Genomic DNA, 16,048 nt, shown 5'->3' on the forward strand with positions numbered 1-16,048 from the left:
GTGTGTGTGTGTGTGTATATATATATATATATATATATATTTTATATATAAATGTGTAAATATATGTGTGTGTGTGTGTGTGTGTGTGTGTTTTTGCATGCAACTCCTATGGACAGCTAAAAAGAAAGATATTTGGCCAGAATCAGGCCAGTGCTCAGTGACCATGAGACCCTCGCCACACACCATACTCTGTTGCGTTTCAAGTACAGCTCAGCAGCCACGCTGCAGGCAAGCTTGGAGAACAGCAGCATGTGTGAAGGTGATGGTCAGCATGCGATTCACAGCAGCGTGAAATGACCTTTCAGCTCAGAGCTTCAGCATGGCAGCTGTGGTGCCAGTTCAGCTTAAGGGGGACAAACTGTGTCGAGTGTTAACAAACTCACACTAATGGAAGTGATATGACCCATTGCTTATGTTTGTTACGCAGTGTGGTTAATTTGCTTAGCCACTAAGGCGTGCCTGTTTAATATCGTTTAAATGGACACTGGAATTTCTAAGTCAGTTTAGAATCAAAGTTTAGAGAGGTATATCAGCAACGTGAACTTTTGAAGAAACACTTTATTTACAAAATAATTTTTCACTGTGTGTGTGTGTGTGTGAAATTGTCATTGCCTATTCCTTGGTCTTAAAGAAAATTCTACAAGTCTACAGGTTTTTTCCAATAAATTTCAGTTTTTGGGGGGGTGGTTGTGCCATTTTTGTCCTTTAATTTATTTTTTCATTTATTTGAGAATTATTATTTTTAATAGTATCATTCTAGAGTGTACATTTAAAATATATCATTAATTTGATGGGCCCTATTTTAACGATCTGAAACGCAAGTGTCAAAGCGCGAAGCGCAAGTAACTTTGTGGGCGGGTCTCGGCGCTGTTGCTATTTTCCCGGCGGGATAAATGGCTCTTGCGCCCGGCGCAAATCTAAAGTGGGTTGGTCTGAAGTAGCTTCATTATTCATAGGTGTGGTTTGGGCGTAACGTGAAATAAACCAATCGGAGCGTCATCCAACATTCCCTTTAAAAGCAGGTGCGCAAGTTCCATTATGGATTGCTATTATTATGGCGTATTTACCAGGCGCACGCCAGGAGCGGTTCACAGCCGAGGAGACTGATGTTCTTGTAAGAGCAGTGAAAGACAGAGAAGTTGTGTTGTATGGGGATGGGAGAAACCCACCCAAAATAGCGTCGGTTAAACAGGCGTGGGAGGAAATAGCCACAATTGTTTCATCGATTTTTTTTTTTTTCCTGGTTCTTGACGGACAAACAAATTTGTCAGATGTTCTTATTTACATATATGTCTTGCCACTATCGGGCAAACAGGTCTGATCCTTAATTACTACAATTAGCCTGAATAATTTGTAAGCAAGATTTCACAATGATTTCCGTCATCTCATGTGTTAATATTTTTTTAGTGTAACAATTTATGATTTGCAAAAATAACTGTTGCATCTGTGTAGATTACATGAGCAAAGTGTATGCGCGTTGTGCACGCTATACATTATGGTCAAGCTTGCGCCCTTAAAATAGCATAATGAACAACAATTGTTTAATGGAACAGTAAAATAGCACCAGGGATTGTTTGCGCCGGAACACGCCTCCTTTTTTGCGCTGAACCGCCCAGGGAGCGCAAGTTCATTCACTAGTTTAGCGACGTGCTTCTGTGGAGGGAAAAGCGCGCTTTGCGCGGGTGCAAAATAGGAATGACACATGCGTCGGTGTACAAAGTCAATTGCGCTGGGTGCAAGATAGGGCCCCATTTGTTGTTGATTACAATTCTTTGTTTTCCGTCTGAAATTGCATGTCACTTTTGTACATGCCGATTCTGATAAGAGTGACAATATTGGGCACCTTTTGCTTCTCATCATGCTTTCTTCATTATAATGGTCTGATGCTCATTAGAGGTGTGTAATTGAAGAAGCATTGCATGGCAGAGATCTTATTATGACTCAGCTATTTGGAAACGGAAATGGAGGGTACTGGAAGCAATGTTTTCATTACAAGTCCCTCTGCTGGAAGTCTAATTGTCATTAAACAGTAAGTTGTCATATACAGGTAATTTCAGCCTTTCAGCCTTTCAGTGCTTGTGTTCATGACAAACCTAAGAGAGACAGATTCAGTCTCCTTTTATAGAGCTTCACTTCCGCTACGTACCCTTTTTTTGACACGGACAAGACCGAGGTTATCAGCAGTCTTTGAGTGAATGTCTGTTTTGATGAGTCTGAGCTACAGCCGCTTGACAGTAGCCCTCTTTAAAATCAATCATTCACTGTGAATAGAGGCAGAGTATTATGGTGAGAATATTATTATAATTATTTTCCCCTCTTTAAGATTCAAATACTAAATTGCAGAATTTAAATTCCCTTGCAACCACACAGTAGGTTAGGGTTGTACTATATATCGAAATTATTGAAATTGCAATATGCCTATCGCAACAGCGTGCAATATCGGAGTCATTTTAATAATAGGCTACTTAAATCAAAATGTTGCAAAATGTCAAAGTTTTAGTTTAATGCATATAGTAGAGAATTCCTTGATGTTAAAAAGAGTTGAATATAGTGCAATACGTTGCAGAAAACAACACTGCCATCTCGTCTTGCTGTCTGATTCGCATCTGAAGCGTGTGCACAAACCACATCCCGCACAGCGTCTTTTCAGTTCTGCTGCACACAGATGCGTTTCTTACAGTGCACAAACATACTGATTCATCATCTTTTTTTGAACAGACACATACACATAGAATTGTCAGTAGTACCTATCTTGACAATCATTCTTGTAAACAGTCAATTATGTTTTAAATGAATGTAAACAGCTGAGAAAGAAATCGGATGCGTGTCATACTGGATCCGTGCAGTCGATTTTAAAGGTACAGCAGCCACAACTTTTGGTATTCTATCTTTCACTTATAAGTTGCTCAGTGCCACTTATAAGTGAAAGATATAATACCAAAAGAAAAACAGAATCACTGAGTTGGAAAAAGGATCCACCCCCTTGTGTGTGTGCTTTTTTAACCCCCTTTTTCTTTAATTACAGCCTTCAGTCTGTCATTCTTCTTTGCAGAACTGCTCAAGTTCAGGTCAATTTGATGGTGATCGTTTTTCGACTGCGGTCTTCAAGTCAAGTCACATTTTCAATGGGGTTTGAATTTGTTTAAATTTGAGGCCAAAATTCATGAGGAGTGGCTTTTTTTCTTGCAACCCTCCCATTCAAACTCCCATTTGTGGAGAATTTGCGTTATGGTTGTCACATGTACACAATGATCACTCTTGCTTCTGAGTTGCTGTAGGCCTCTTGGTAGCCTCTCTGAGCAGTTTCCTCCTGGCTCTTTCATCCTGGTGAAAGAACTGTTGGAGTTTGGACTCTGGAGTGATGTCCCGATCTAGGGAGGGTCTGTGTTGTACCAAAACCTTCCACTTTTTAATAATAGACTTCTCTGTGCTCCTAGGCATTGTTAAATAATTTCCTGACTTGTGCCTGTCCACAACTTCATCCCAGAGATCTTTTGACTGTGCCTTGCCACCCATAGTTGATTGTTTGCTTCAGTTGCACTACCAAGGACTGAAATGCTCCAAGAATGCTCTTTTCATGCTGAGCGAATGAAAGTGACCACAGCTGATCACGGTTGAAAGTTTTGTTATTTTTTCCTTTTTTTTTTTGTCTTGTTATGTTGAGTGTTAAGTTACACTGAGAAAATAAAGCTGGATAACACACAAATATTTCCTACTTCATTTCAGGCAGTAAAGCAACAAAATGTGATTATTTTAAAGAGAGGTGATTCTTTTCTATACTCACTGTATCTGAATTTCAGCAACTGGAGGTCATAACTAAATCCCAAAAATACATTTTCATTGTGACAGTCATAGCATTCTGATTCATTCAGTCGTACAACGGCAGGAACTCTCTCTGTTATTCACAGTAATAATATAAAGATTGCCCTGAGGGAACATACAGTGAAAACCCCTAGAGTCTTTCCTTTTTTAGGACTGACCTTTTATTTCTTGAAAGATTGAGCAGAACTTTGATAAAAAGTTGAATAAATCTGACGCAATTCATTAACAACTCTTAGACCCTACCATCCATCCATCATGTATTTATGTATGTGTGTAAAAGTCTTGTACTAATGTTTAACTTTTATTTTTACGTTATTTATTTATTTACATATTTATAAAAATCTGTCAAATTGCAATTCAATTTTTTTATTGTATTTTATTATATATATATTTTTAAGTCATAATCTTAGGGACATTTGTGTTTATGGCTTTTTGTTTGTACCCCTCTTGTCCTTTCCAGTATCCGTTTAGCTCAATAACCTTCTTGCCACACTGCGTATTAAATTCCTATTAAAACTGAATTAAAATGATTTAATAGGAAAACAAGATCTCTTTGGAGACCCCTTACACTAATAAGTGAACAGGAAGGTAAAGTGTCCTCTGCAGCAGGCCTGTTTACCTTTATTTGCATGTTTCTATGTTGTACTGTGCTCCGCTGAGAGTTATCATTGGCTATATGTCATTGAACAGATGTCTTGTAGAACAAACACAATGTTTTGATGCATCATTACCTTAGAGTGGACTCATTATGGCTCGCAGCGTGGCTAATAAGTTTGTTCTCTCTGTGGATTGTCCTTTATAGTTAATGTAATGAGGATCTGGTTATTTTAGTTGTGCTGGTTTTGGGTCGACACTGAAGTTTTTATCACCATCGGCTATAATTACTCTGTCGCTCACTGGCAAGCAGACAAAAGTGGCTTAAACCCCTGGCATGCTCTCTTACTTTTTATCAACGCCAGTGGCACAGCAGCAGCCTGTTTCTCCAGAGATATTTTCTTCAAAATAATAAATACAAAAATAAAAAGCTTTGAAATGATCCCTCCCAGTCTCTCTTTTATTGTCTCCTCCAGTGACCTGAGAGATCCCCGGGGCTCAGAGTCATGCCTGCTTTACTTTGGAGAACTGATCCTGCAAAAACGGTTCTAAGTTGGGACTGGTTTTTGGTGGGAAATGCAGGTTTTTTACAAAAGCAAATAGCCCAAGACACTGCTTCTGATATTTTTCATTTATTTCTTTTTGTATATTCACTATAATTATTCTTAATATTTATAAAATATATCTGCAGGGATCCATAAGAAAGTTATTCTGAGAACTGAAAGCTAATAGCCATCTTTAAGATGTCTTGCACGCACTGAGGAGCGAGGAGGAGAGGGAGAATTATTGACAAACATAAATCAACGTACAGATGGGTGAATGCAACGGACTTGTTATTAACCTACATTTTACAGTTCATCCTTCAAACTTTTGTCGCCTGTTGTTGAGGGCAAATTAAAATGAATTGATTAAAGAGTGAATTGAACACAGAGACCTGGGCAGAATAGCCAGAAATTCTTAGTATTTTTTTAATAAATTTCCACAGTTTAATTGTTTAATCTCACAGTATAGCTATCTGTGGGCATTCTGTAGATGGAGTGCATTTAATTGTTAGATGTAAGATGATTTGATGATGATGAACCTTTATATTGTGCAGTATTCATGCAAATGAGTAGAGTTTAAGGTGTGCTGAATACAAGATTTGAAGATTATAAGACAAAAAAGTTTCCAGACATTCTCTGTTGTCTTACCCCTGCAGTTCAAAGCCTTACCTTCTCAGATAAAATAAGAATGTTAAATGTTTTTAAGCCATTAACAGGACAGCACACAGGAATGCTGATTTGGCTGATTTTATATTTTAGGTACAAGTTGATCAGAAGGCGGGTGATCTGGCTGATTGGACAGTGGATCTCAGTGAAGTTCAAGCCGGAACTGCGACCCCTGCTCTATGAGGTCATCCTTAGTCTCATGCAGGACCCTGACCTTGTGGTAAGTGAAACTTAAAGGATGTAAATGATTTTAAAGGGATAGTTCAGCCCTTTAAAATCACTAGTACTCTGTTATCAACTCTGCTGGTCTTTCTTTTCCATGCAACTACAATGAATGTGGACTTAAGCTTTCAAGTTACAAAAAGGTCACACACGCACCATTAAAAGTAACATAAAACAATATGAAATTTTAAATTACTCCTGAAAATCTACTCTAAATGTTCTTGTCTCTTTCACGAGAGAGGTAGCAGAGTCTGGTTCATGAGTTATGCTGAAAGAATTCTTTCCAAAGAATCGGTTTGTCCAGTTCACAAAAACTGCTCTGAATGATTCACTGACCACTTTTGTTATCCTCTTAAGCTTATGCAAACTTTTTCCAAAGCTTTCAAGCTTTTTTCCATTGTAATTGCATGAAAAAGAATGTCAAGCTAAGTTTAATTTCTACTTTGGTCTTCCTCAAAAGAATTAAACACTTTATTATTTTCTGTATAATTACCATGATTAAGTAATGTTAAATGAGTATCCCCAATCAAGCTGATGACTACACGCGACCATACGTCAATTTAATTGTGTTATTTTAATATTTTTATATACTATTATAGTTTAAAAAATATATAAAAAATCTTTTTTCAGTATTTTAACAAATTATAATACATATTTTAGTTTCCATTTTAGATTTTTTTTTTTTTTGATTTTTGTTCATTTTTTTTCTTAAATATTACTCTTTAGATGTATTTTAAATCCTAAATTTAGTGTAATTGTTGGTGTTTATATTTCTAATTGGTAATTTCAGTCCAAACTTATTTCATTTAGTAGCCAACGTTTTTTTCTAATATTTATTTTATTTTTAGGGCTATTCGATTAATCGCATCAAAAATAATAGTATAATAAATAATATTTGTGTGTGTGTGTTTAGCAGACCGTTTTATCCAAAGCGACATGTAAATGAGAACAATAGAAGCAATCAGACCAACAAGAAAATAACAGTATACAAGTGATGTTTCAAGTCTCATTCTATTCGTTTTTTTCTAATTTAGTAAAAAAAAAAAAAAAGTAGACTAAGTTTTATATATTTAGTTTAAGGTAAAGTGAATAACTCTAATCTGATGTTATGCAGGAGAGCATTCATGAATTCCCAATGTGCATTACCAATTATTGACATGCTTTCCTTGCATTGAAAGGCTTGACAAATCGCCCATTGGTTCAAATCAATATTGTCTTCCCCAATTAGGAATGTGTGAGGATGCTGATTAGCCACATTGTGTCTCGGTTATTAATGAGAGGCCATCATTAGATGCCAACTTATAAACAGCAACATTAATCAGGAGCACCAGTGGGTAATCGCTAATACGACTGCCAGTGAACAAAGGCAACCTCCAGCTTGCAGTTAGCCACGTTTAGTTCAAAATCAATTTCATGTGCACCGTGAGAACCTTGTATGGGTTGTTTTGGCTATTGCTGTCAAACACTTTACCCAGCTTGTAGTCTTTTTTGCATTCATATGCTGTTCAATAGAGTTTTCTTTATTCATTGTATATTCAGATGATTAAAAAAAAATATATGGCTCTTTAATGGAGTTAATTTAGAGAATGCATTTCTCAAGGGAACTTACAGTATCCGGCTGATGACATTAGCATGCTGTACTATAGTGTACTAACAGAGACTGTCAGCATGGTAAAACCCTGTCTGGGAGCTCTCTGAATTCCCCATCATTACAGCACAGCTTCTGTACTAATCACACATTCATTGCCTTCAACAATACATTTCAAGAGAGTTACTGTCTGATCTCAAATAGCCAGCTGTGTCCACATTATTTTCCATAATGCATAGGTCTTTCTTTTGTAGAGACTTTGACAGGCTAAATATCAATAACCTTTTATTGCATAAAACACTTTAATGTGTTTTTAATTGTTGGTGTTTGTTCTCAAAAAAGCCATCTTTTGTTTTTTGCGGCTCTTGATAATGTAGTTTTGCACATCCTTAATTTCCCCATTTAAGATTTTAAAGTATGTGATAAAAATATATTGATACGACACTAGGATGTCAGCAGTTGGTGTTGGAATTCACCACATGTGGACAGATGTTTGTAAGAATCCTTTCTTGTTGGTATTATCGTAGTTTAAAAAATGGAACGAAGGCTTTATCAGCTTGCAGAGGGATGGACTTGTTTATTAGGTGAAATAATAATAAACACCACATATGTGTTTTTGGGATTTAGGTGAAGGGTGATCCACAAATAATTTTCATTTCTATCAGCCTGATTGGAAATTTGATTGCTGTCGCTGGCTCTGAAATGCTGCAAATGGGGACAGCAGCATGAAATCATCCAAGCATTTTATCTAGGTTTCACTCCTAGCTGTCGTCCATTGCCGGCTTGATTACATTTACATTTACGACATTGATTATGGCACGGTATTCACTCTGTCGTCATCGTGCTGATGGTGAAAGTTATTGCTGTGCCGCACTTAGCCTGAAGGTGAATATGTACCAGGGGTGGGCAGTATGATCAAAACCTTATATCACTGTATAAATAGTTTTATATCATGGTAACTGCATAAATCACAATATATTTATTTTTGCATCTAAGACTTCTTGCAAAAATGTTTCAATTTTGCAATTTAAAATGTATTTTTATATTGTTAGAAATTATAGTAATGACATACAATTTTTTCACAAAAATTATTTGAAATATCCCTCTTTAATGACAGGAAATTAATCTGAGCAGTGTTTTTTGAATATTTGATTCACGACATGCAGAATCTGAAATATTTAGTATTTTATGTCATTTCTTTTTCATTTTTTAAATATAGGTTTATTTATTAAATTTAATGTTAAATTCTAGATTGTCAATGTGGTACCCAATGTACGTAAAATTGACTAATGCCTAATACATACAGTTAGTTATTTTAGTGCTTGAACTTAAACTTATGTTAAATTAAAAATCTTAGATTGCTGTATGAATAGTTTTATATCATAGTAATGGCATAAATAACATATTTTTGCAGGAAATTAAATGTAAGTGTAAAAGTCCAAGACGACTAGTTAAATGCATATATTTTGCATTTTTAATTATATATTTCAAGTCACCTTTATCTGTAAAGTGCCTAATGCAATACAGATCGTTTCAAAGCAGCTTCACAGTATTAAACAGTAGAAGAACCAATTATACAAACTTAAAAAATGAGACCAATCCGAATTCTACTGAATTTTAATTCTGCTGATCTGTGTCACAAATTAGCATATTTGATTCATGATCTAATGCAGAAATGTAAATATTTCTTAGTCATTTTATATCACTTCTTTTTTGTGTCTGTTATTTTAAAATATTTACAGGTTTAAATAATTTTTTTTTAAATTATAAATAGTGTAGATGCCAACATATATTAAGTAATATGTTTATTTATATAACGTGTATAACAGCAAACTTTTCTGTAATCTGTTTTGAATTGTGGAGTTACTCATAATATTTCTTTAACTTATGTCGGATGTTCCTCTTTATATTTTCATATTCCCTGTCTCTCTCAAATAGCATGTAAATAGTGTAACGATCCTGCCCAGTCATAATCCATGTGGATATTTCTTGCATCACACTGTTCACGCCGTCATACTGCCCGACCATAGCATGTACTTATTTATAAATTGATTTGTTCAATGCATTTATAGGAAGCCAGGGTAGTCGAAGCACCAAGGCAGATGTGCAGCCCACTCTCTCATGTCATATCACTCCTGCAGGCTCAGCAGACAAAGTTTAAATATTTAAGTTGTGGGGATGACAGAACATTAGCATGCTTTTCAAACATCTGAGAGCTCCCGCCAAGCACACTTGCTTGGGTATTTATGCATGTATTTACATGCTTGCCAAGGGAAATTGGAGTAAGAGACCACTGGAACGAGGCAAACCATGGACTCATCTAACACTATTAGCTGTCCTTCAGCTGTACAGCTGCTAGGGACGTCTGACAAGGAATCCAAATAAAGTTTTTGTTATTAACTTATCAAACCGAGTAAAACCCAGCTCCGTTTCACTCAGCTAACCCAACCAGAGAGGGAACGGTGGACAAATATTACTGACCAATGGAAATCAGAACAAACTGGATAAGATATGCTTTAACGTATTTCACATTTCATCGCATATACGTGTCAGGCATTGAAATGTTGTTGCGTCTCAAGGGTGAGTCTCAAATGGCAACAGAGCAATATAAATGTAAAACCTGAAACTGTTTTCTTGGGGAGTCTCTTGAGATCGTTCATTTTTGGTACATTCCTTTGGGGGAAGCATTTCTATGGTGTAGCATTAAAGGGAGAGGTCACCAAAAAATTTACTTTGTGGCTTTCTTCTTCGGGAACACAAAAGAAGATCATTTGGAGCAGTGTTTCCCGCAGACGTTTCCCACAGACTGGGATGGACCTTGGAAGAAAATAGTGTATTTAATATTTAAATGCATTAATCTGGTGTACTTTGGAGAAAAATGAAGATCCCCAACCGCTTATTAGTAACCTGTTTGAACAGAGTGAAGTCTATTCATTGACTTGTACCTGGACTTTAAAGTGGACTCAAAGCTCTCTTTAGTTGTGGTAGTGTTATCAGTCCACCTCACTTTTACACTGGTGTTTTTAGAAAGCCAAACCATTAAAAAATAAACTAATTAATTATTATTTTATCCAGTAATATATTACCATTCTAATAAAACTGCACTGTAAAATAAATGTAAATTAAAAAAATATTATTTCATAATACATATTTCACACACAATTATTTTACTTTACAGTAGTAAAATTAGTTTATCTTTGATTTTTTATTTTGCTGTAAAACTGCAGTTTCAGTTTGGTTTTTATTTTTGGGTGGACTAATAATTAACTATTGGCGACCATTTTTATCTGCAACTGTATCCAAAACACACTTTAACAAGCTATCTTATACTCTTATTTAATTTTAATTTTTTTTTTTTTTTTGACCTAGAAAGATGTCAACTAGACTGATTAAATCTCAAATTATCAGACTCTACATTCATAGTTTCCCACAAACACACGTCGTCTATGAGCGAGTTGAGCCGGCAGTGCTCTAGAGGTGCCGTCATGTCAGTGTGCAGACGCGCAGTGTGAATAGTCTTGACAGTTGCCGCAGGGCCCGGAGGCTGCAGGCAAAGGCAAACTACTCTTACACGGTTCCAGCATATCAACAACTCTGGAGATTTTACTTTTCGGCTTATAAAACAACCCATCGGTCATTTCCTGGGTTCAATTAAAGCTCCACGAGTCTAGGAATTCATTATATGCCAGTCAGCCACCATTCAAATAATGACATGTTGTGGTCAGTGTGGATTTGATTTCAGTACGAGAGGTTGCACATTCGAACTTTTTCAATTTTTTAACAACCAATTACAGTGATATTTGTTTGTCAGAATGTGTTTACCAGGAACAGTTTATTTGTGTCCTATACAGAGTAAATCCTAGGTATTCCGATTAGTCACAAATTTTATAAGGACAGAGATGACGGAAAGAAGCAACATGTTAAATAATAGATTTGAGAAAATATTAAGTCTTGCCCTTGACACTTTTAAATTATATAGAAAAAGTCCAAAATGTAATCTGTGTTGTTGAACTAGTCTGTTTTGTCATTAAACAGATGCAAATGTGTTTGTTTTGATTTGAGTAGATAATTGATTTTTATTGTAGATTAAATACTTCAACAAGTCTAAAATCCTGAAGCTATTTATCGCAGACTTGTAGGGGACAAGTCTTTTTATGATAAGTTTATAATTATATAAACTTAATTATATTGATTTAATAAATGACTTTGGTCTGGCTGGATGTCAGCTGTGGTCTTCTCATCATTGACCTCTATTCTAGTCACAATAAGGCAGGGAGTCAATAACACTGAAGGGTTAGGTGTGTGTAAAGAATGTGCCGCATTTCAGCGGTTCAGAAATGAGGGACCTCACCAGAGTTGGAGACAGAGGAGCTCTTCTGCCTCCAGGAGCTTTCAACAGAGACGTAGATCGTTTATCTTTCATGTTTCAACGTGGCCCCAACTATATTATGCAAAGGAAATGAGATGGGGCTACTTCTATTTCATGGTTTGTCGGCTTGAAAAGAATAGACTAATCACTTTCATATGCACGCACCCTCATACATATCTACAGCTTGTATTTGCAGATACTGTATCCTCGCACAGCAGCCCTCACTTGCAGTGCCACTATGTCACTAGGGGAACAACTGCCTTGTCTTTATTGTATGGACATCTAATTATCCATGTCAATGTTTTTGTTTCATATCATCAGTTATTGGGGAAATTGTAATGTTTTATTATTTCAAATGTATTTTGTTAAAAATTAGATTTCTTACAGTTTTTGACATTTCGCCAGTCTGTGTTGAACACATTTCAAGCCATTTCACAAACGTGTGACTATGTGTCAAATATTAACTGTGTTGTTAGGACGTTTCTTCAAAGCAAAAAAGCTATAGCCAAAACTGAAAACAGAGTGAAAAATGAACAGCGCATGGATCATTGTTAGCGTGGGAAGTCTCGAGGGGGGATAACTGCGGCAGCTTTGTCTTCTGCGATTTCTCATGGAGACTAATAGCTATTATTCTCAATCTTTTCTATTCAGACGAGCCCAAAGAAAGCAGGATTACACACCTATATCCATAACTGAGGCAAGCTGAGTAGACTGATAACAGTGATGCAGGCAGAACCTTTGGCTGAGCAGATCCATGTTGATGGAGCGCTCTGGTTGGCCAGGTAGCACATGGACTCGTCCAGTTTCCGCAGGCAGGCAAACACCTTGTTAAAGGGTTACTGTCACTGAATCCCATCTCCTCACTCATAATTCTCTTATATCTACTGGGTGGGTGCTCTGTCATTGCGGAGTGCTTTATTTTCAGCCAGTGTTTGATGTTTTATACCTCTGAGAGAGAAGGCAGTGCTGTTTATCACTGCTTTTATTACTTTGTATAATATGTAAGCCCCCTTAAACCATTTCAATGACGAAATTATTATTATTTTTTTTTAGATTATTTAATTGTTTCTGGTAGTTACAGGCTTTACAACCTGTCATTCAGCAATACAAATGCTTAGAAAATAGCAGGTTTTTTGTGTCTAATTTGGTTGCCTAAATAGGAGCGTAAATGAAGTGTAAACTCTACCACCTGCGCGGCGCTGCTCTAACAGTCTTCCACGAGTACAGCTGTAGCCCCCTAGAGAATTATGGGATGTTCACACCGACAGTTGCTGTATCTGAAATCACATACTGTCATCTAACATGCTTTCATTAATCTACCATAAATTATTTGGTTACAGTTTATTTTAATGTGTCCTTGTTTACTTGTTACAGTGTAATTCTACAATTATTTGTTTACTTGTTACAGAGGAATATTGGCTAATGACATTTACTTATTATAGGGGTTAGTTTCCTGTAATTATGCTAAATGTTAGCTTATTACTTATAGCATTGAGAGTGAAGTAAAGTGTAAAATAATTTACTTGGTATGTGATAAAACAGATCATTCAACAGTGAGGAACATCTAGCTTACAAACAAGGTTAAATGATAATATAACCCTGACCAATACAGATAAACAGATAATAATTTTCATGTAATGACCATTGACCAATAAGTGTTTATTAAAAAAATTTAAATTCTCTTTTGACGAAAATTTTGTCTATATATTTTTTTATTTCTTAATATTAACTACATTACTGAACATACCAATAAACAATACTTCTGCAGCATTTGTTAATAATAAAGTAATTTTCTTTATTATAATTTTTTTAAAATCTTAAAATTAAAAGGTTGTATCTATTAACAATCGTTAATGAACTTTGAACAAACATGAACAAAGAAGTAACATTTTTATTTTTATTTAACATTAACAAAGCTTAATAAATACTGTTAAATATATTGGCCATAGTGTATGTTAACTAATGTTAAATAATGTTAACATGACACCTTATTGTAAAGTGTTTCCTAAATATCCAGGATCTTGTGTTAGTGATGCATTTTAAATGTTTAATATGGACCGGTGACTAATATGATATGGTATTGTGTATCTCTAATTTGGAAGACTGGTTTTTCTTTACTATATACAACAACAAAAAATCTAAATTGAGAGTTCCCAGCATTTCCATTAACATTGTGTCCAACACAACAGTGACCATTGGTGAGACAACAAAACAGCTGCCAATTGTAAATGGACTTTGAATGAAAGAACTATACAAGGATGAATTTGGACCAAAATGTCTTTGTTGTCCGCTTGGGTCTTTGTCAGTTAACTACTTAATAAATGCATCGCACTAGGCCCTTGGCTATAACTCAGAAAATTGCTTGATCATTAAGTTTGATTTGTGTTGGGTAAATTTCATCAGCTCCTGCTGTAGCTCATTATAAACCTGTTTGTGGAGCGCAGCATGCTGTCCCATCAGCCAGTGTAATAGATCATTGTGAGAGAGAGGGTGGCGGGGTCCCGTCATTGGCCACCTGCTTGAGTCGTACTCTTTATACGATCCTTGCTAACACCCTCAGGCTCCTCCGTTATCCCATACCGGCACGACCTTTTAATGATGCTAATTTGGTTTTAGATACAGGCTAACTCTCAAGATTTATATGTTGAGGAAACTTGGGTAGGCTTAGAGGTCCCTTGTCAACATGTACCACACTGATTTAAGGTGATATTAATGGCTGTCCTTTAAAAGAGTTCTTTGGAGGTGAAGCTTATAAAATATTTTCTCCTAACCCATTTTAATGTGCAGAGACAACTATAAGTAAGCCACCTGTGCACAGACTTCCTAAAGCTTGTAATGGTGGAACACTTGAGGCGGGACTTCCTGTTTGACTGAACACTGACAGAGGGGAATGGGGCAAAAATGATACTCTACCGAAGTTTGAATTTTGGTATGTTTATATATGAAAAAACATTTTCAATTTTATAAACAGTGGTGCTACTTAATATTTTTTGTGGTAACAGTCACAGCTTTTCTTTTTAATCTAGCAATAACAAACTAGCGAAAATGTCTCGGAACATTTGAGAAGGTGTGGAATCTCTGAATCATTATTTCCATTTCGTTCGGTGCCGGTAGTGGTGTGGAAACGACAGACTTAACTCATAGCCCAGATTATGCTTTATTTATTGTTTTATGATAATGCAGTTTTTCTCTGTTTTAGGTTCGCATCGAAACAGCCACAACTCTAAAGCTGGATATCCTTTTCCTCTGAGTGATGCTAAGCCCGTCCTAGTTTACAGACTTTACAGCAGGCTGGTCATTTGTCAGCTTTAATTGGATGCATTTAAGCACTCTTGTAATTAGTTTGCCTATTAACCCCTAGCCATTCAACAACACCCGCTTGTTTGCATGGCGTTGAATGATTACTTAATCACTTTCCTCCTCATTCATCTGCATGTCAGGTAATCATGCGTATTTAAGAGCTCATTGCTTCTCACGTCCAGTCATTAAACTTAACTCAGCCTTACCCGTTGATGACTTCGAGTTCAGAACTGAGCAGTTCTTACCGGTAAGATTTGTTGTTTTGAACATTTGGCATCATTGCGTTTCAATTGTTGAGTAAAAGGTCTTCATTGACAACTCTTTTATTCCTTTTTAGTACTTGGAGTCTATTTTCGGCCTGTTGTTCCAGCTGCTGCAACAGGTCAATGAATGCGACACCAAAATGCAAGTTCTCCACGTTATTTCCTGCGTCATCGAGAGAGTCAGCATCCAGGTGAGATTCAGCCCCTCCAAGAGGTCAAATGAAGTCTGAACTCTCCGATCAGATGCTTTTCTAGATATTCCTCAGGCTTCTTTGTTTTTGCACACTGAACGGCACATATTGATGTCATGTCATTACCAAACAATGCTGTCTGAGGACAAGGTCATGACCTGCTTTGAAAATAACCTTTAGCTAATGCATGAGCCTTGACTCTGAGCCATTTGATGAATGACATTTAATTTAGCCATGTAAGAATGCAAAGCTCGTGATTTAAGATTCGTTCAGTCAAACATGCATAAATTACAGCCGGTCATACCATGTGTACATTGAAAGCTTTCACAAGTGACCTTCCGTGTCAACCTTTTGCAGCACAGGAGATATTTAATGCCCTATTGAATGATTTCAATGATTTTGCTCCTCTGTTTTGCCCTGTAGGAGAGTATATATTCAGCTTAAAGATTAGTCAAATGACCAGTATTAAATTTGAAAGTGTTTTCCCTCAG

At 36.3% G+C, this 16,048-nt stretch overlaps 1 protein-coding gene across 1 annotated transcript in view; it reads left to right on the forward strand.

The window, feature by feature from the left end:
* The window catches only part of LOC128018500 (importin-11), a 130,950-nt gene that overhangs the window by 47,099 nt on the left and 67,803 nt on the right, over positions 1-16,048 (forward strand). Inside the window, exons 16-19 of the mRNA XM_052604051.1 lie at positions 5,718-5,844; positions 15,003-15,036; positions 15,310-15,350; positions 15,441-15,557. Coding sequence (XP_052460011.1) covers positions 5,718-5,844; positions 15,003-15,036; positions 15,310-15,350; positions 15,441-15,557 — 319 coding nt within the window. The remainder of the gene's footprint in view (positions 1-5,717; positions 5,845-15,002; positions 15,037-15,309; positions 15,351-15,440; positions 15,558-16,048) is intronic.

The sequence above is a fragment of the Carassius gibelio genome, chromosome A8, assembly GCF_023724105.1.
Source record: "Carassius gibelio isolate Cgi1373 ecotype wild population from Czech Republic chromosome A8, carGib1.2-hapl.c, whole genome shotgun sequence".
Classification (NCBI taxonomy): domain Eukaryota; kingdom Metazoa; phylum Chordata; class Actinopteri; order Cypriniformes; family Cyprinidae; genus Carassius; species Carassius gibelio.